The following is a 22,166-nucleotide window of genomic DNA, read 5'->3' as shown; positions in this document are numbered from 1 at the left end:
CAGGTCTGGACTCTGTGGTGGCCACTCCATGTGTGAAAATAATGTCTCATGCTCACTGCTTGATGCATGCCAATAATTGGACCCTTCTGAAACAGATTAACATCTTTTCCACAACCACAGGATGTAACTTTCCACATGGCTGTTTAACAAATGAGAAGCTACTCACTGCATCAGTTATGGTTAAATAACTTGTTGCCAGCTGAAACATAATCACCCGTGCAGTAATTATCAAATGGGAGGCTCTTACCTATCTGCTGAGTTAAATCCAGGTGGTGACCTTTTTTTTGGCCAGGCAGTGTATGTAACACAAACACAAGCATGCACAGAGAGAAAAAGACAGAGAGATTCAGATCTCTGAACATGTATAATCCCTCATTCAGACAAATTCAGGGAATTTTGAAAAGGTTAATGGCAGTAAAGATGAAGGCAATAGTGGGCTCACTTTTAGCCCAAAGTCTGTTTACACGAGCAGGAATTTGACCACTACCTCGGGAAAGTGTCTACTGGAACTACGTCACTGACTTAATCATCACTATGAACACTCATCACTATGTCCTCTCACAACTATGAACGCTGTTTGATGTCCATGCAAATGTCTCACCAAAATCATTTTTGTAGGCGTGTAGGCGCAAGTTGTGTTTTATCCTTGATACTGAAAAAAGCTTTGCTAACTCATGTTTAGCATGCACATGCATATTCCATTCTGAGGCAGAGCACAACCAGAACTGCAAATGAAAATGTATTATTGCTATTTATATATACTGTTTAGCATTATCATGTTTCGCCATGAACCAACACTTATATGTTACGTGTTTGATGGTCCTCTGATGAATGTCCATTATCCCTTTCATGCTCTCTGGGAAATGTCACTACAGCTGTAATTTAACCTTTAATAACAAAAAGTCATGTTTACACACCATAATTTTATAGTGAGCTTTACAGAAAGATATTAAGTATACACAACGTATGAATGTTTTAAAGAAAATTAGCGATTAGAAAATACAAATTAGAAACATACAAATCTTATTTATCACAAACATGATAAATATAAATAGAAGAAGCAGTAGAGTTAACAAAATTAAAATCTGGTTTAAACCGAAACTTTAGAAAGTTGTGTTAATAATTAATATTTAAAGTTTAATAGAACACCCTTTAATGCTCATTTGACAGAAATTCAGTTGGTTTCCCTTATAAGAGTGTGATGTTAGTCTCTGGAGAGAGAGCGCTGTACCTGCCTCCGTGTTAAAGAGCACTCTTTCCCCAGGTGATTGGTGGAAGAGACCCTATTACAATGGCATGAGAGCTAATTTGCCATTTGTGCTATAGTACACTGAGATATCCGTCCTGCAGCTAGAGATCTGGTGCCAGTGTCAAGGTCACAAAGCCTATGTTACTGTGATATTGAACAGTTTATTAAATAAATTAAATGTAAACAATCTTATGTAATGACCATAAAACACCTCAGATATGTGCTGCGATCCATGACACCCCTGTTCTAACTTGAATCTAGCCAGACAGAAAACAAAGATGTGAGAATAATCAACTTGTTGGTGCATCATTTGAAATGTGTGAAACAGAGTGGCAAAAAAAACTGATCATGCTGCATTAACAGTATTAAAGATGACTCATTCCATGGAATGAGCCATTCCAGTCAGGTCTAGGAAATTCACAAAGTTCCTCTCTCTGCTTACTCATTCTCCCTCTCTCTTTATGCGCGTGTATCTCACTTCCTCCTTGTCGTCCTCTGTCTCCTGTGCTCATATAAATAAACATGGATTCAACCTGGTTAAAGAAAACTCCAGTCCATCATACATACATGTGCACATAGACTCACAAACTCAAACACACAGGGTGGTCAGCAGTGCTGGAATGGGTGTTAAACGTAGCCCGCTCTGTATGTTTTGAGACACATGATTTTACAAGGACAGAGTCACTACAAAGAGAAAAGTGAATGAGATAGAGAAAGAGAGAGATTATTATTATTAGTAGTATTATTAGTAGTAGTAGTATTATCAGTAGTGGTAGTAGTACAAGTAGTATATGATGGCAGGCTTGGTGAGACTGATCATATACAATTGCACACGTGTTTTTGGTTTTCTAAAATCTTTTTGGACGACCTGCGCCATCCCCGAGGCATGTGTTTGTGCCGATTTTGTACAGAGGAGCGGTCTCGTTTGTGCGCTCTGCAACACGCTCTGCTCGGTGTTGGGTAGAGAGCTTTTCATGCTTCTCTTCGGTTTGATTTTATTCAAGCCTTTTTTGTTTCCTTCCTTATATGCCAGACAGTGGTGCGCCTGACTAGTGACTAAAAGAGAAAATTGTATTTTACCATTAATCAGAGAGAGATGAAATTTGCAAAATGGTGATAGAAAACTCTGAGAAGTGGTGAAAATGAAATGTGCGCTTGTGTGCGCGTGTGCGCGCGGGTGTTCGTGTGCGTGTGCGTGTGTGTGTGTTTGAGTGAGTGAGTGAGTGAGTGAGTCAGTCAGTCAGCAATTTGCATTGTTAGATGTGCTTTGTGTACAGCGAAAGATACAACTCGGAAAAGAAACCAGAAAAGGCTTGTAGAATGTCCTGTAACCTGCATGTGTATGTCTATCTTCCTCTGCGTTCATTGGTGCGTGTATACATACCCACATCTGAGATGCCCACTTGGTGACATCGTAGGTGGATGTGTGAATTTGAGAATTACAGTTTCAACAATTTAAGTTTTTTACACTAAAAACACTAAAGAACAGTACTGTGAATTGATATGTTCATGTAAGAAGGGGGTTAAATAGTTTTTAAAGACTTTTAAAGATTCAGAAAAACTGTACAGTTTTATTTTAATCAATCTGAGTGGGATGGTGCAGTTAAATGTACATAAGTGCGTCTCAATACCAGCGGTGTAATTCGACAGGTACCGAACCATATAATGAGCTGGAATGCTGATGTGCCGCGCACTGCGTCCGCTGTTCCCAGTCCTATAAACCTCACTACCGTAAATGTAAATGTAGTTTAATAAGACAACACAAAGTAGAGTAATAGCTAGAAAACAGGGGAACATATATGATATAATATAATATAATATAATATAATATAATATAATATAATATAATATAATATAATATAATATAATATAATATAATAGGGGGATATATTAAAACATCGGACATAAGACAAGTACTACAAACATAAACGTCCTCTGTTTGTTCTGTGATTGTGTGTGCAAGCATACACACGCGCGTGCGTGCGTGCGTGCGTGCGTGCGTGCGTGCGTGTGTGTGTGTGTGTGTGTGTGTGTGTGTGTGTGTGTGTGCATTCAAAAGCAAGCGCACATTGGCTATTAAAAAAAAAAAAAGTCGAGAGAGGCATGACCATCCTGCCTGCGCACGAGGAATCGTGAAGCCTCGATGACAGTGGCCAACTGGCCGAGTCTACCACGAACGTCGGTAACGGCATCATCGGTGCTGTAGCCGGCACCCTGACATGACCTGCTGGACCCCGAGCCGTTTCTCTTACTCCCCTTTTCTTACGTCACGTTATTTTGAATACACGTCGGGTGAATAAAGTGATTAGACGCGTCTGACTGCGGGGAACCGGCGAGAAAGCAGGAATCATCCGCGGATAGAAACCTCTCAATCAGGCACAGTCGTGAGATGACAAAGGTGGGTGTGTGTATAATGTTCCTATTTCGTTGCCCTCAGAAGCAGAAACATTAGTGAATTTGATTTTGATAACCAGCCATGTTCTTTCATGATATCACAGCGCATTGATTCGAACATGGGTTTTTATATATGCCCTAGACTTTAGTATATTTCTATAGCCTTTTGTATTCTAACGTGCGCATTGTTCGGCAAGGTACCGGTGCAGAGCTCAATCTGACACGCATCGGCCGTGTTAGATGCCGGTGAAGCTCGCGATTCGTGCTGTGCACGTAAAAGATCTGTCAAAATCGTAGCTGCACCGTGTCCTAATTAATGGGGCCTGGCATATATCTTCCCAGCGAGTTAATCAGAGACAGAAAAATAAATTTTAACCCGAGTTGTTACAAATCACAAGTAAAGTAGTTCTTCGCAAATGTAATACAAAATCTATTTAAAAGAATCAGTTAAAAAGATTATAAAATACAATGAGACCAAATGTATTTAATTACATAGGATTTTTAATAAAAACACAAAATATCTGTTTACATTTATTTCTTCACATGTCTTCATGTCTTCATTATGTCTTTATGTCTTTAAAAATAATTAAATGAAAATTGAGCGATCTCTCATCTGTAGGTGCTCATGGAAGCCGGTACGAATGGCAGGACGCACCCGTACTCCGGGTAAAGCGGCCCATCGGTACGCGGCTCCATCGATATCATTAGCCCGTTTCGATTGTTGGTTGGCACGTGCCGGCTGGTTACTTTAACAATCACATAAGTTTTGAACATCGACACCTCTCTCTCTCTCTCTCTCTCTCTCTCTCTCTCTCTCTCTCTTTCTCACACACACACACACACACACACACACACACACACACACACACACACACACACACATAACATCCTATAATATTCAAGACAATAATAATAATAACAATAATAATAATAATAATAATAATAATAATAATAATAATAATAATAATAATAATAAAGTATATGACACTTTTTAAACAAAAAGTACTTAAAAAAAAGGTTAATAAAAGAGTTGTAAAAAGAAATACAAGATTAATAAAGGAAAGGTACAAGTTAAAATGCAGATATATTAGTATCACTTCATGGAAATAAAGAAGAAACAAAAGTAGCTGCAACTGAGGTACAGATAAAACAGTAGCGATCTAATTAAAGTCCTTACAGAATAAAAAAATGTCTTCTTGAATGTGTCTAAGTCATCGAGAACCTTTGGGTTGTCTGGAAGAGAATTACAGAGTTGGGGGCCAATGGCAGCAGAAAGTCGATTCCGAGTGACACGATGCCACTTTTAAAGGATCGATGTAATATGTTCTCACATCTTGGCATGTGCAGTAGCGCTCTGCCTGTTGTTTTGTCTACCCACTGTAGGTTTGAAATAGTTTTCATTGTTAGACCTGATAGCACTGCATTACAGTAGTCCAGAAGTAATGACACAAATGCATGGGACTTTTTCACTATCAGTTGCTGTGAGGATACTTCCGACCTTGGCTGTGTCACGAAGATAGAAGGATATAATAACAATAAAATTGAATTGAATGTTGTTCTACAAACATTACTAACATGCTGTATAAATCTTAGGTCATAGTCAAATGCGACATTGAGGTTTTTGATATGGTGGTGGGCCTTGTCTGATAATGAGATATGACCATTCCCAAGGATAGTAAATTTCATTTTATCATCACCGAGTTTCAGGAAGTTGTGACTCATCCAGGACTGGATGTCTTCTAAACAAAAATCAAGGCAATGGAACCCTGTGGATCTGCAATTTATATATATATATATATATATATATATATATATATATATATATATATATATATATATATATATATATATATATATATATATATATATATAAATATTGCAGATATATATATATATATATATATATATATATATATATATATATATATATATATATAAATTGCAGATATATATATATATATATATATATATATATATATAAATTGTGTGTTGTTTGCATATTGATGAAACTAAATGTTATATTTACTGATGACTGTACCCAATGGAATAAAGATTAAAGCATGTTAGGGGACACCATAGGATAGCACATAGCATTTAGATCTGCTCTCAACCATTACGACATTGTACTCATGACTACTCAGATATAACTGTAATGAGTTCAGAGCAACACCAGTTAGAGCAACCCAGTCTTTTAGACCATTTTATCTTACACAGTGTGCCACTGTGACAAATGCAGCACTGAAGTCAGGAAGAACCAGGGTAGACAGGCCACAGTATGATCATTTAGGCCACAGTATGATCATTTAGGCCTAATGATCATTTAGGACCTTTGTTAGTGTGGTTTCTGTGCTGTGATGAGCTCTGTAGCCAAACTGGAAAGTCTCATTCAGATCAATTACTTTCAAGAAATCTTGAAATCATGTCTGGTTACCTTTTATGTCACTGAAGGGGAGAATGGTGCAGGGGGCTTGGTGTGGCCCTTAAACCTACAGCAAGCTACATTGTGAACTGCACACTCTGCTGTGTTTGCCTGAGCAGGCTGCTGTTCGCATATGCTGTGGAGATTGGTGAGAACTGAGATAAACTCTATAAAAGTGTTTAGTATGTCTAGCTGCCTGTTCACTGTCCCTCTTCTCTTCTAGGGAGTTCATAAGTTTGTGTGTGTGTGTGTGTGTTGGCATTTAAATCGGGAACCTGATTAGGCTGGCCTATGATTAAATATTTACTTGTGGTTTCTCCACAGCCACGAAGAAGTGTCTGTGTGTGTGTGTGTGTGTGTGTGTGTGTCTGTGTGTGTGTGTGTGTCTGTGTGTGTGTGATAACTATTTTAATGCTTACATAAACCCCTGCATCTCCTCAGTTAACTCACTTGGCTGTAGCTTGTTCTGTGAACATTGCTGTCACTCACCAGGACTGCTCTGACTAAGCTGACATCCCTTGCTCACCCTTGTTGATATTCTTCCCTCTCCTACTGATACCAGGTTTCAGCATCAGCACTTAACATACACTCGTAACCCCATGCTTGTACCTGTAGCTGTGTGTTTGTGCACATGTACCTGTAGCTCTGTGTGTGTGTGTGTGTGAGAGAGAGAGAGAGAGAGAGAGAGAGAGAGAGAGAGAGAGAGAGAGAGAGAGAGAGAGAGAGAGAAAGAGCTCATGCTTTCCTTATTACTTTTTTGTCTGGTACATGTACAAACATCCCTGTTCCCAGAGCTCAAATCTAACAGCGAGGCATTCTGGGATTGCACTAAGATCAGACTGCCTTTGTGCAGTCCAGTTGAGACTACCACTGAGATTGTCTTGAGAAGCTTTCTTTTCAGAAGTGATTAGCCCTATTCCCTAACCCCTATTCCCTAACCCTTATTCTTTAACCCCCTCATAATCTCAGATATAACTCTGTCCTTGGCTCAGGCTAGATGGATACCCACAGACATTTGTTTGCAGCCTGTCAGCACCTGACAGCTTTGTGCAGATCCATCCACAGTGCGTGGCTAATATCCTTTGGCCATTATGTAAGGATTCAGTTATGATAGAGACAGGTGTTCCTCATCCTGTTTGGATTTTATGCACACCAGGTATAAGACTGTTTCAAATTAAGTTAATCTTTTATATATAAAGACTGCATGTACATAGCCTTTTGTGCCCATTTTTTAAATCTTATATGGAAATCCACAGACCTTCAGAGTATATCCGTGCTCTCATCTTCCTCAGTAAGATGCACTGTCAACATAACAGACATTGGAAATTGTTTCTAACTATGAAATATGCATTCCAGTCTGAGAGGAGTCATGTGTATTGTACCTTTCAAGATCAGAGTCATTAATGGGGCAGAAATACTTTGAATGGGTAAATGTGTGGTTGACACCTCAGCAGGTATGACAGACTTCACCTCCTGGTGAATATTCCCATGAACCTTAGCACTGCTGTGGTTTCCATGACGAAAGACTAGCCTCTCGGAGGGCTACTGAACACGAAACCTCTCAAGGCATGGAAAAAAAATGGATCCAACAAAGCCAACCCCTGTCTGACGGAGCCATCTTATGTTTCCACCTGTCTATTCCTGATCCTCCACCATAGCCCACGTTTCAACTCTGACCTCAGTGTTAGAACAGACCCAAATTAGCTTCTGTTGTGGCATCAGCAAGATTCCATTTCAAAGCAGCAGTTTTTATACCATCATCTCACAGGGCCTGGGTACACACATCTCTTTCTTACTCTCTCTGTTTCTCTCTTATCTGTCATCAAACATATGAGATCAAAATGGTCTCACTGAATTGCATGTATGTCTGCGACAGAGTCCTGCAGCCTGTGTCTTAGTCCGGCCTTTCCCGGGACAAGCTCTGCACCATTAAAATCAGTTGCTTTTCTAACACTTCACTGCCACTACGGATGGGAGCACAGCCCCTGGTGGATTCAGTAAACATTCTTCAGCCTGAGACCTGACTATCAGTCTGTTACAGTGGCCCCTTCACAGCAAGAGATCCTACACTCTCCCTCCCCTCAGCTCTCTCTGACTTAAACACACACACACACACAAGTACGTTATGACATTTTTTTGTTTGTCCTCTATATCCCTGCATGTCATTTTATTCCCTTTTCAGTTGACTTCATCCCCCATGTTTTTTGTTGTTTAGCTATTTGTGGTCTCACAGTGGCAGAGAGATGCTTGAGGCTGTGCCATCTGCTTATACGTCACAAACACGGCAGCAGCCCAGAAAGGCTGAGAAGTACACCACTGATTGTTACATCACGCTGAGAAGCAGACCACTGATTGTTACATCACGCTTCAACTCAGGCCTCACTCACACACCCCACCCCCACTCCCTGCAGGTTCACTTGCCCAAGTGGAGTCCGCTCCACTGCGTCCTACTCTAGAGGATTACTTAAGGGATGCCTGACGGGGTTTGAACCCATAACCTATTGGGTAATGTCCATCACCTAGGACACAGTGGGTATACATTTTCCAACCCCTGAGTAGTATTTGCTCCTAATATGAAAAGAAGCAGGCTGAACTGCACACAAGAGCCTTGGAAAGTGATCTCTCTGTGTGAAATCTCCCTCCTTTGAACTGCCATGAGAACTGTTCATCTCGTCTAGCTGTTCTCAGTGTAACGGCAGTCTGTCTGTAAGGAGCCGGTTAAGAGCCACAACTTAATGCCTGAAGACTGCAGAGAGCAGATGCCCCAGCATAATTATTACACTCTTGTTATTAGCATTCGGTTCTGTTCATCCACATCAGCATAAAGAGACATGCACAGTGTTCCCTCATTAAGGGAAGGATTAGAGAGGCTCACTCCTGCCTGTGTGTGTGTGTGTGTGTGTGTGTGTGTGTGTGTGTGTGTGTGTGTGTGTGTATGTGTGTGTGTGTGTGTGTGTGTGTGTAATTGCGCTGACTCCTAAAATCAGACTTATGTACTGGCCCAGTAACATGAGCTCACACACACAGACACATGCACATAACTACAGACACACACACACACACACACTACTCACACACATTTTAATTTGCAGATGAACTCAGCAGGGGGAACAGAACATTTGAAACATTTCAAAACATGGGACATGAACTAATTTCAGAGTTTGTTTATTTGTTTATTTATTTATTTATTTATTTAGAAGCAGAGGGCTGCAAGCGTGAGTATACTGCACTGGGCTACTCCATCTGACCTTTAGGGCTCGGCCCCAGAAGACCTTGCAAGCTGAGAGAATCAGTTCACCGAGCCATGCAACTATGTGATGATAACAATAAACCTGCATCTGACTCTGAGGCCGTTAACAGCTTCCATTTGCACCTTTGCCAGTTGTTGATTCTCAGACATACCAGTTAACTAAGCTGATCTTGGATCAGTGGGCAACTGATCAATGGGCAACTTCTCCTTGGGCCCTTCCAGACTGACGTGACTACAACCACGGACCCACGTTTGATAGAGAGCTGTGAGATGGGAAACAGTGGGCTCACAGAAAGAAGCGCAATGAAGTACATATAGCTCTGACATTAGAAGATGCTTTTCCAAGTGGATTACATTTACTTCAGAGACAAATTCATCATTTTATTCTTTAAAAATCAATTTGTTTATGACATTTTTACATTTTGAGTTCTTTACTCTGTAATGATTGCTTTAAGATCTGGCACCAAATTTGGTCCATAGTCTTTCTGTGTGCGTGTATGTGTGTTCGCGCGCTCACATTTGCAGAGCTAGTCAGAGGGTGGCTGATGTGCAATTTCAAGTCTCGTCTCTCAGACTGATTTGAGGGATTTGGAAGATAAAGTCTCTATGAAATGCTCCCAGGGCAAGGAGTGAGAGGATTGCTTGGTTTAATAAGCAGCATTCTTCATAAAATGAGCTGGAAACTTGTGGTTGTCAGTTGATGCGTGGCATCATGACTCTAGCCAGAGTGACAGCTACTTTCAGATTTATAAGCACAGATCTCATGAGTCCTGTTTATTATTTATGATCTGGTTTGTCTCCATGTTTTTGGAACTAGCTCAGAATCCCTGTTTGAATCTCAGAATCTCAGTATTGTGGCTTGTTGAACCAGTAGCAATTCCTTTTTTTAACAAAGATTTGGATCAATAAATGCACATACACATGCTTACACAAAAAACTCATGCATGTCTGCACCAACATTAAAAATTTACTTTCTACTCCAAGCTAAATTAATTGTGGGCTATTTATATCTGACAATAACTGCAAACAATAGAGTTTGTCTGCTGGACATTAGGAAGTGGGAGTTGAGTCAGTGAAACAGAACAGTGAAACAGAACAGTGCAGAATATGTTGTAGTTTTAGTATAAAACTATACATTTACACCATTGTTGCTTTATTCATCCATTTATCTTTAGCTGCTTGGCTACTGTAAGCTTTTCAAAGTTCCCTGGTGGTAAGGGCTTCTCAGGGTTGTCCAGGTTGGGTGGATCAGTGTGAGCCAGCTGGCCACTGCTGTGGTCAGCCTCTGGGTCCTACCTGACCAGTGGCCAGCAGCGAGGAGCAGTCAAGACACTGATATCAGGTCACTGTGAGCCCCATGAGCCCACCATGGAGTCACCCCCAGAACAGAGACAGGATGGCAGCTCCAGAACAGAGAGCTGATAGGATGGCAGGTCCGGTCCAGAACAGAGACCTGACAGGACCACAGGCAAGTCCAGAACAGAGAGCTGATAGGATAGCAGCTTAAGCCCCTCTGGGTGTGATGGGAGACTAAGGCTGGAAGAGAGAGAGAGGAATAAGCAGCCCCCCCCCCCCCGCCCCCCCACACACACACACCGTCTCAGTGGGGAGTGCACAGTGCATTCAGCACTTAGTAGAAAAAACAACATTTTCACTCAAACACCAGTATAATCATCTTGGTCATTCAGGCTTTCTTAAAATGAATGTGCTCCATGCATTATACACAGTACATAGTGAGTTGCCTCATGCTGAAATAGCAATAAAACAGCAGGTGTAGCACATGCCCCTCAAATTTTTAAATATACAATATAAACAGGATTGGCTGCATTATGATCTCTGTGGTCTGTCAGACTGCTATCAATTTGTTTCACTTTGTTTATATATATATATATATATATATATATATATATATATATATATATATATATTTGTGTCTTTGTCTGTGTGTATGTGTGTGTGTGTGTGTGTGTGTGTGTGTGTGTGTGTGTATGTATGTGTGTGTGTGTGTATGTGTGTATGTGTGTGTGTGTGTGTGTGTGTGTGTGTGTGTGCTTCTTTCTCTCTCCCAGGACTAAATCATGGTGTCTCTGTGTGACTCTCAGGTTTCTCCTCTTTGCTGTTGTATCACTGTGGATCGTTAGAAACCCAATCAGGCCTGTTTAATTAAAGGAGGTGGGGGTGGATTGGTTCTTGTGTGCCAGCATTGAGGTGCTTTCCGACAGTCCGCTTCTTAAATCCCTTTCTTATGAGCTTCGGGCAGACATCTGATCCAACGGCGTCCCAGCTGGGGCCCAGAGCAGGCCGGGTGAAGGACCTGGTGCTCGCCGAGCTGCCTGCACAGCTCGTGTTACGGCTGGAGAAGAAAGCAGAGCGGCTGGGGCTTTCTGTCTGCCTCGAGTGCAGCAAATGGCTGCTCAGCTGCAGCTGCCTGGTTAGGATGGCTGGGAAAAGAGTCCGCCCCTGCCTCCCAACCTGACTCCTCATGGCTTCACCCTGCCCCCCATCCTGACCCGCCTCCCATCCTGAGTCCCCACATCTTGGCCTCGCCTTCCATTCTGATCCCGCCTCCCATCCTGAATCCCCATATCTTAACCACGCCTCCAATCCTGACTCCCCATGGCTTGCCCCCGCCTCCCATCCTGACTCCCCAAAGCTTGGCCTGGAGTTGAAGCCATCAGCGGTCGTCCCAATCATCAATTGGTTTGGTGCTTCTGTAGATGCTCGTTGTGGGTGTTACACAAAGGTCAGTGGTAGCTCTTCATATGAAGGCCTGAAGCCATAATTTTGTCATGTTACTGAGGCGGTAAAGATTATTAGTTTGATAAATATGCATTTTCTCAAATTCTGTTTTACTAGCTACCATGAATAAGCGCGATTATTCTGGAATTTTTCTTCCTGCCTAATTCTGGCTTGTTAGGGACTTCTTGAGAAAATCTGTTCTGTGTACAGATGCAGAAGATGTAAGAAAAGATCAAGAGGAGCATTTGTTTAGAGCTAACTCTGACACTAACCACAAGCCCATCCCTAATAAATATCTGGAACATTTTCAAAGGTTTAAAAAGAATAAAAGTAGAAACATATATGTGTAAAAGTAGAAATATAATGTGGTAAACATATGTTCATTCTTATCTAAAGTAAATTAAAACTTAAATTATGCCAAAAAGATCATTCCCTCTCCTCTAACCCATCTAACCCTGTAATACTGTAATATTTTACAATACTAGAGAGTTATAGATTAGAAGTACCGATTAAAGACCAAGAACAAAGGAGGAAGGCACACTGTTGGTCTCGATGCCAGCCTTTAACTACACAGAGAACTCCTGTAAGCAGTGTTTACAGCATATAACATGAAGATGTGCCCCCTTACTGTGTAGGCATTGTCCCTAGAGCAGTCTACTCAAGCAGTCACCTGACTTATGCACAACAGGAATTATATAAACTTGCAAAAGATAAACATACAAATAATTGATATGGCAATCACTCAATAAGAAGCAGTTGCACCTTCTGATCTATTAACCTATTTTTTTATGTTCTGCATGCCTGCAGACACACTTACCTTCACACTGAGCATCTTGGGTGGCGTTAGCGCTTTGCTTGACCTGCTCTATCAGGTGAGCTACAGAAGCGCATTGTTGATGTTCAAGTCCTTTCTATTCAGTACAGTGCAGTACTTCATTGTTCTTTTCTTAAAAGCAAACAAGATTTTGTTTCATCTCACTAATATTTAAATCGGGAACACAACTAGTTGGCTTGCTACACAAGATGACACAATCAAGACAAAGCCCTGAGGATCCACTGTGCTAAGTGCCAGAGTGGAAGGCAAATAATTGCTAATTGTTTGCCCTCTGGGCAATTTGCTAAAATACCTAAAATCTATTTGCAGAGAGTATATCCCATCCTAAACTGTTGGAACTTAGATGCTGTGTTCCTGGTCCATGCAGACCTGGTATAAAGCTCAGTGAACTGCATCCTCCTCAAAATGGTTTTCTTTGTTTGCGAAGTGGGGTCCTGGTGTTTGGAATACTTGTATGGATATAGCCATTGACAAGGTGCTCCAGATACTTATGGAGGTGTGAGCAAGAGGTCTATAGCCAGCTGAAGACATCCACCTGGGTACGTACTGACATAATAAATATGTCTGTTGCACTAGAGTGCAAATTATACATTGTCAATTGTGGGGGTTAACTGTATCCCATATACATTGTATACATATAAATATATTGTAATATTTACATTTATGTATGGCTATGCATGTTTCAAACCCACAAAACTGTTGCTTTTACATCTTTTTGGGGATCCAAGTCTTAATTAGGAGGGTCAGTCCTTTACTGTGGGGATTGTGTTCTCAGGGCAATAAGCAGTGTTTGGTTTGCATCATGCATAGCACTTTGCAACAACCTTCACTTATTTACCAAATGTGTTACAGAAAACAAGACTGGTTAACCTAACACATAATGATGCCAGTCAGTTTTACTCTTCTAATATTTTTCTGTGATGAACTTTACATTTTCTATCGTTTCTTTATCTTGCTACTTGAAGAAAAAAAGTTAATTTTTTGTCATTTCCACTACACCCTAGGCATCACTGGTAGTCCTGGCAGGAAAAAAGAGCACTGGCAGAAAAGCTGGCATTTCTGTGTGGACTACTGGTGATTCCACACTGTTACTAAGCTCACCCGCATCGATGACACCTTGGAATGGGTCAGGTGATTCATCTCACTGTTGGTATGTGACGCTTGTTATGGATGCAAAAGAGAAACGTGGCATGGCATGTAGCAGTTCAAAATTATGGCTTTTGGGCTATGTAACGCACCGGTCTACTGGCATACTACCAATGTGCACAGGTTTGCTGATACAGACACACCACTAAACTAGCTCATGGCAAATGGGGCTGTGTTCCAGTGGGGCTGGGAGGCTGAGTGTATGTTCCCTGTTCTCCATGTTCAGCCACTTGGGGAGCTGCCATTTCCCAGGACAGGTGAAGAGTTCATCATAGACACGGAAATCAGCAATAAGGGCATCGGTGCCACCCTTTCACAGATACAGGATGGGACAAAGAAAATCGTTGTGCTACAACCATTCTTTGAGCAAATTATAGCAGAACTTCTAATTAAACCCAAGAAGGAACAACTTGTTTGGGAATGTTAGTAAGCTTCTTTGCAATTGCAGGAATTTGTCTTAAATTGAATGAGCAAATTGATTAATTGAATGAATAAATTAATATATGAACAATTATGTTACTAAACTACTCTTCTAAATGGGACTGATGTAATACTTATCTGTATAAAATTACATGGTTAATGAGATGGTTTTAGGTTTTGGAAAGCCTTAAAGGCATTTGGCATTTTGGCCTTAAATGTTGCTGCAATTCAGGGTGAGCATGCAAGGAATGTAGAACACAAGCACAACCTAGGTAGACAGAGTTTAAACCTTTTGTTTAAACTTTTAAACAAAAGTGAAATGAATAAATACTTTCACATAAGAACATTCCAGACAGCTAAACACAAGTTCAGTCAATAATGGACAAACATTGGTGATCACAAAAGGGTATTTATATATACATCAGGACATGGATCAAGACAGGGATCAGATGAGAATGGTAACCTTAGATGAATGAAAAATAATAATGAGACAAAAGGTTCAGAGACTTTAGACAATGAGTGACCTGTGCAAAGGTGGTACACAAACACAGATCCACCTGGAAAATACCACCATGTGGCGGAGGGAATTAGCAATCAAACCATCACAGTCTGGAAATTTTGGAAATGTATCAGATTTAAAAGCATTCGTTTTCAGACCTGAAAAACTGAGGGACGGTTTCAAAATAAATAAGGATATTTTGTCATCAAAATACAGATTCAACATAACAATATTGCAAGTCCAAGGTGCCAAGATTCCAAGAAAAAGAGTGTGACAAAGTGTGTAAACACTCTTCTTCTTCTTATAGCTAGTCTTCCTAATGCCTAATTCCTAATCACATTCATGTTTTTTTTTCCTTTCAAAGGTGCAGTTAACAATTTTTTTTTTTATCAATAGCAAGAAAACAGTTTGAAATATTGGGAAAAAGCAAGCAGGAAAAAACATCCCATGAAAATGGCAAAACCAAAAATGAATTATTGAATATTATAAGAATTGTCTATTACCTTGGGTGCAGCAATAATTTACAAGGTTTGACCTGAACTGGTGATTATTGACATTATTTAAAAGCTTTTGATTTATTTAAATGTTTTTAAATGCAAGGTAAATTATATGTTTTAAAATGACCGTTTAAAAATGAAACAAACATTTTAAAATGAATCAAAACTTAAAAGTATGTCTGCTGAGTCCAAGTTGCTAAAATTGTAAGGTGAGTCAGACTCCTGGACTCAGGTATTTCAGTTGCTACTGGTTATTGTGTACGGTATGTAACCTAATTCCATTTCAGTATCGAGCTAGAATCAACGGCATGCATTACCTGTTGTTCTGGGAAAACTAAGAACTAAGAGGGCACTGTTCAGCACTTTTGTTTGCCAGTCAGTCGTAGGGGCAGAGCTGTGCATGTGTAAAAAAGGCCCACTCCTCCTCCCTGCTGTGTTACTCCTTTCTCTTCTCCATGTTCTTAGGTTATTCCACCTATTCTGCATTAGATTTCACTATTTCTGTTTTTCTCTTCACACTGCTGTTCCCTGCTCATTTTCTGACTTCTGACTATTGTTTGTAATAATTTCATATTTCATTTTCATAATATTGTTGCACATGTACATGTGAAATTATTTTGCTAGGCTACATTTTTATATGTGCCTAGCTTTAAAATGAATGCATTACCAATTTAAATGGTAATTTGCTTTTAAATACTATTGTAGGTCAGTTTCTATTGCCAGCTCTGTATAGTGAACAAAGAAACTGAAAGATTCTGGTTGTGACAGAGTGTAAGCCACTCAGGCAGTTGGAACGATCCTGGGCCATTATGGGAAACGTAGCACCTGCGGTGACTTTTCATGGTGCTAATGTTTGTGTCATGCTCAACAATCCAGGTTAACAATAAAGCATTATGACTTTTGTATTTACATTTTACCCCCATGATTGTACTGAGGCATGGATACATTTACCCCTGGCCAGAAGAATAGATTAGATGCGACTGCACCAACTCAGTTAATCCACCTTCATTAGCGCCATGTGGGTCTGAGGCCTGACTAATCCCTTCCCTGTTTTGCCAGATCAGCTAGCAGCATAGCTAATGATGTCATTAACCTTCAGTAATGACAATTCTAATTTGACTCCTGCATATCGGGGTTTGATCACTGGGAGGAAGGGGGTTTGGGTTGAGGGGATATTTTAGATAGCTAAAGTGAATGGAATGAGGAAACAAGATAGTGTAATCAGGCGCCAACAGTAGCCATTGTGATGCAAGTGAGAGTAGAGGAGGCCCCGACCTGCTTGGACAGTTTCCCAGAATTCATTTGTACCGGGCGCCCTTGTCAGGTGATGTAGGGAAGCCGTTATTTGACACGGCTACTTTCTTATTCCTGTTCTCTTTCTTTCCCCTCTCCCACCGTGTGTCACTTTCTCCCTCATTCCTCACACACAATCATTATCTCCCACCAGGATGCCCTTCTTTAACTTTGTGTCATTTTGTCTAAACACTGTGTGCATCAGTGCTCACACCCTAAATACACAACAGATCTATACATACAGTACCAAACAAAAGTTTGGACACACCTACTCTTTGTATATTTTTACTATTTTCTTCATTTAAAAAATAGGTAAAGTATCAAAACAATGAAATAACACATCTGTGATAAATCATGCTGTGATCAATATTGCTATCTTACATTTTAAATTCTTCAAAGTAACTATCCGATTTTCTCATATATGCAGATCCCTTGTAGGGTGAGGACCTAAAGTTCTGAAAGAAAAATATTTGCTGATGATACACAATATTGTGTAATCGCTTGTGCATGGGTGCGTGTGTGCGTATGTGTGTGTTTCGAAAAGAGTTCATATATAGGCTAACACCTTCGCAAATTATATTTGTCTTAGAAACAAACTTAAGCATAACCCATTATATTAAATGCCTTTATTACTATTAAAAACATTCAGTCAGGTGTAGCCAAACCTTTGAGTGGTACTGCATGTGTTTATACAAAAGCCTCTGTTTCTATGTCACTCTCTCTTTCTTTCAGTAACAGCCTGTGGAAGATGTCCCAGAAGAAGCTTTTTCTGGTTCTGGTGGCAGTTACTACCATCAGTTTTCTGTTGCATCATGGGGGTCACCTCAGCTGGTAAGAACTTAAGATGTTGAGGGAAAGTTGTCACCTGCACTTTCTCCTACTCTATATATAAAGTACTGTATTTAACCAGTGCTAAATAAAACTCTTTCTCTGTCTGTCTCTGTCTCTGTAGGACTTTGGAGGCATTCCGAATGGGCTGCTCATCCATGCGTTCTTCCTTGCCCTCTGTAGACGGTGTTTCCACTTCTAGTCGGGGTCGCCCCAAGCACACCAGCGTGGCCTTCCTGAAGACACACAAAACAGCCAGCACCACTGTGCAGAACATGCTCTTTCGCTTTGCCGAGCGCAACAACCTCACGGTGGGGCTACCCATCACCGCGTGTGATCACCAGTTCTGCTACCCACGCCTTTTCAGCAGGAACTTCGTGCACCCGCACACCACGCCGCCGGACATTGTCACCAGCCACATGCGCTTCAGCCATTCCGAGGTGCGCCGTTTCATGCCCAACAACACCATCTACATCACCATCCTGCGGGAGCCTGGCGCAATGTTTGAGTCACTGTTCAGCTACTACAACCAGTACTGCCAGAGCTTCAGACGAGTTCCTAACGGCTCCCTGGAGACCTTTCTGGACCATCCATGGATGTACTATCGCCAGGAGGAGAATGACTCCATGTACGCTAGGAACACGCTGACCTTCGACCTGGGTGGCGACAAGGACCGGCTGCCAGTGAACGCAGCAGCGTACGCAAAGCGCTTCGCAGCCAAGGTGGAGCGGGTCTTCTCGCTGGTTATGATCTCTGAACACTTCGACGAGTCTCTGGTCTTGCTGCGTCGACTGCTGTCGTGGGACTTGGAAGATGTGCTCTACGTCAAGCTCAATATGCGCACGGCATCCTCCAAGAACCGCCTGTCCGCAGAGCTCAGGGGCAAGATCCGCGCTTGGAACGCCATCGACACTGCGCTCTACGACCACTTCAACACCTCCCTGTGGCGGCAGCTGAAGATGCTGGGGCTGGCCTGTGTCGCTAGGGAGGTCCAGCTGCTGCGCCATGCTCGCGACCAGCTGGTGCGCGGCTGTTTCGGCGGACGCCTGCCCCAGTTGCGTTCGGCTTCACAGATTGTCAACAAGGATCTGAGGCCCTGGCAGCCCAGCTCCAAGGTGTCCATTGTTGGCTATGACTTACCTACCAACACCTCGATCAAAGGTTCCGGTCTGCAACAGGACATGTGCATGAGGATGATCTTGCCCGAAGTGCAGTATACGCGGCTTCTGCTGCGCTCACAGTCGGTGCGCTACCGGAGCAGGTTACTGCACCGCCATGCCCAGCACACACCAAGACCCAGAGGGTCACAGCGAGAAAGAATTGCCATGAACCCTGAGGTACGACATTTGGGCAAACAGGGTAAGAGCCCAAAGGGAACTCTACGTGTCTCCCAGTGATCAGTCAGTAACTTGTCCATTGCCTCATGCCTTCTTCTTGTAAGGCAGATGGCAGGAAACATCTTGAGGACAGAAAACAGCGTGGGTGCCCAGGACAGTGCCTGCCATTATACTTCCATCCTCAGGACTGCAGGAGACTCAGACTCAGAACTGCTGTGTAGGTATAAGGCTTAAAGAATCTTTTGAATGTGTCTTATGAGGCCTCCGGCAGCTGGTTCTGTGAGTCTCATAAAGACCAGAGAGTTCCTGTAATACTCTTCATGGCCTAAAGACCAGTTTCTTGATCTCCAGTGTCTTGATTAAAGAGGTATCTATGAGTTTTATTTTTTCTTTTCCCTTCCAGCTGTGTAGGAGTGTAACAGCTAAATGATGTTACATATGAAGGGTATTCATATGAAGAATCATGCAAGTGTGTGTGTGTGTGTGTGTGTGTGTGTGTGTGTGTGTGTGTGTGTGTGTGTGTGTGTGTGTGTGTGTGTGTGTATGTGTGTGCGTGCGCGCATTGCACATGCATATTTATCAAAGCTTAGCAGGGCCATGCTTCAGCCAAATGGCATGGTTCTGTCAATTGGCTACACACCCATGGTCTGAATCCCATAACGCTGGACAGCTGGTGATGCAAACCTCTCAAAGGCAGACAAAGCATTTAAATATTTAATCATTTAATCTTGAGCCCTTCCTCTGGGCTGCTGCTTGGGTTACACTGCTGAGCATCTCACTAGAGCCCACCAGGACACACTGAGCATGCTCAGACAGAGGATGGCACCACACAAAGGAGGAACACTATCAAAGGAAAATGACCATTCAAGCCTTGCTAGTTTTTGGAAAGCAGTTGGAGAAGAAAGCAATGATAATGTGAAGAAACTTGCACCACAACAAGTAATAAGATGCTATAATCTTTGTACTTACACATTTATGTAAAGACTACTGTAAAGACATTATTTAGTAAAATTCATGTGCACAATGTCTCCAGGAAAGCTGTGCTCTTGAAACAATCTATTTGAATGATTATACATTTTCCCTTGTTATCCTATATTGGACATACCATTTAACCTCACTAGAGTGTGTCTAGGCTTGTGTTCTGATTCTGGAATCTTTAGTCTGAGATGGGATTCATCTGTGAGACAAGAAGGAGCATGTGTGAACCTAAGAACTCATTATTATTATTATTATTATTATTATTATTATTATTATTATTATTATAAAGTAAATTATTTGTGCAGTAATTCAAGAGTCTAAACCCAGTGTGATCAACAGTGTGTATGTGTCTGAGTGTTCTGTGAGAATCATTTTATTGGACTCTTTTTATTATTGACATCACACAAGTGTTTGGAGCAATAGAATATATGAATATGAATGTGTTTTCTTTGATATTACACATAGACCAGCCTGCATATTACAAACAAAAAATTCTTGCTTACATCTTGCATTAAGGAGCCTCTGGTATCCAGATGTCATCTCCACTATATTGAGCTACAGAGGGCAGGTGGTAATGTGAAGGAGGCACAAGGCCATATATTAAACTGTATCAGCTATGACTTTTTAAAAGTAGTCAACTTTTGCAAAATACCTTTGAGAATTTTTAAACCACTAGATTTTACTTAAAAAAGGAGTGTTATTCAATTCAGTTACTGAGTGGTACTGTGTCCACTAACTGATGACTTCCAATATGAGAACATTTTCACTGTCTTATATAAATGTTAAGAAATACAGATACACACTCGGCAATCAGCTGAGTCTGACACACATCAGCCAGTTCACACCTGTTTCACACCTCAGTTTCACACTTACAGCTGCATGTTTTATTCCATTAACACTGCAGAAGCAGAGTAGAGCGAAAGACAACACATTCCCTTTATTTCATTAAAAAACATTACTCAGATCATAATAGAGGGCTGGTGTCACCACTTCACGATCTGGCATCCTTTATACTTTCTAATAAGTGCATTTTTGTGCATTCTCATTGGTATTAGGTAAACTTTGAATTATTGAATCTGAAGCATATACATATATATAATTATCTGTTTTTTCTTGTCATTATACATTTGAAAGTTTTAAAAAGCTTGAGGATAGATTATTAACATGAAGGAACTTTTTCTTTCATCTAAAATTGGTACAGGGCATCCTCATCAGGTTAAAAATGACACTGGACATATTCCATTATTTATTCTGTATTTATTCAGTAACTGGCATTTTGTTTGTTTTTTGACCAGGAGAATTGAATGAAACTTCTGCACTCAAACCTGTGATGAGAACGAAACTTAAGTGTTTAAAATTCAAGAAAGTAAATCATACTGGCTTTGGTGTATTCTTTTGTGCAACTGCCAGTACATCCAGCCTTCCTGACTGCTATGACACTAGATTTAGCTCAGATCGACTAGTTTGACCGGTTCCTATATCATTCAAGGTAGAGTGAATATCACATTTTGGAGATTATTTGATTTATTCAGTAACTGTCATTTTGTTTGTTTTTTGACCAGGAGAACTGAATGAAACCCTTCTACACTCAAACCTGTGATGAGAACGAAACTTAAACGTTTAAAATTCAAGAAAGTAAATCATACTGGCTTTGGTGTATTCTTTTGTGCAGCTGTCAGTACATTCTTGACTGCTATGACACTAGATTCAGCTCAGATCGACTAGTTTGATCGGTTCCTATATCGTTCAAGCAAGACTTTTGGAGATTATTTGATTCACAGAGAAATGACAGAATTTGTATTAAAATAGGTTCATGGCACTTTTTCACATGCAATTAATTAAATTGTTAAAGTATCAGTATGTAAAATAAATGATGCAAATACTCCACAATAAAAACAAACAATAAAAACTACCAGGCACTCTCTGTGCTATTACCAGCCTGTTCCTTCTTGTCAGCTCATTCTCCTTGTGATTTTTAGCATTTTTCCAGTCTGTGCATTCTTTCTTTCACCTTCTTTTTTCAAGATATGTGAGCTCCCTCCAGGAGGCTTTTGCCCTTTTGCTCGATGTCACTCATCAGCCTCACCCAAAAGCATTTCACAGTCCTAATGACAAACGTGGGACCTCTGCGGCTAGCACACAATACGATAAATATCAGTTTTAATATTTGATGAGTTAGCAAATATTAAGTTCCAATTCCAGATTATTCCACCGAATTCCAGTTGACATGTAGGCATTAATTGAATTCCAGAATATGACAGAATAACAGAATTCTAGAATAG

At 40.9% G+C, this 22,166-nt stretch overlaps 1 protein-coding gene across 8 annotated transcripts; it reads left to right on the top strand.

Annotated features, from left to right (window-relative positions):
• Nucleotides 1-3,355: 3,355 nt before the first annotated feature.
• gal3st3 (galactose-3-O-sulfotransferase 3) lies at nt 3,356-21,794 on the top strand. Of its 8 annotated transcripts, XM_027022526.2 has the most exons (7): nt 3,356-3,647; nt 4,263-4,325; nt 12,859-12,923; nt 13,314-13,425; nt 13,891-14,036; nt 17,474-17,572; nt 17,694-20,220. In XM_027022526.2, exons 5-7 carry the CDS (start codon nt 13,996-13,998, stop codon nt 18,964-18,966), a joined length of 1,413 nt encoding a protein of 470 aa, XP_026878327.2. In that variant the 5' UTR covers nt 3,356-3,647; nt 4,263-4,325; nt 12,859-12,923; nt 13,314-13,425; nt 13,891-13,995; the 3' UTR covers nt 18,967-20,220. The 8 variants fall into 8 exon arrangements, 6 of the variants coding, with proteins under 6 accessions (XP_026878327.2, XP_026878326.2, XP_026878329.2 ...); XM_027022525.2 differs by lacking the exon at nt 4,263-4,325; XM_027022524.2 differs by lacking the exons at nt 3,356-3,647; nt 4,263-4,325 and adding an exon at nt 11,696-12,055.
• Nucleotides 21,795-22,166: the final 372 nt, after the last annotated feature.

Source organism: Electrophorus electricus, chromosome 19 (assembly GCF_013358815.1).
Source record: "Electrophorus electricus isolate fEleEle1 chromosome 19, fEleEle1.pri, whole genome shotgun sequence".
NCBI lineage: Eukaryota > Metazoa > Chordata > Actinopteri > Gymnotiformes > Gymnotidae > Electrophorus > Electrophorus electricus.
Note: the sequence above shows the minus strand (reverse complement) of the source record. Positions and strands in the feature narration are given on the sequence as shown.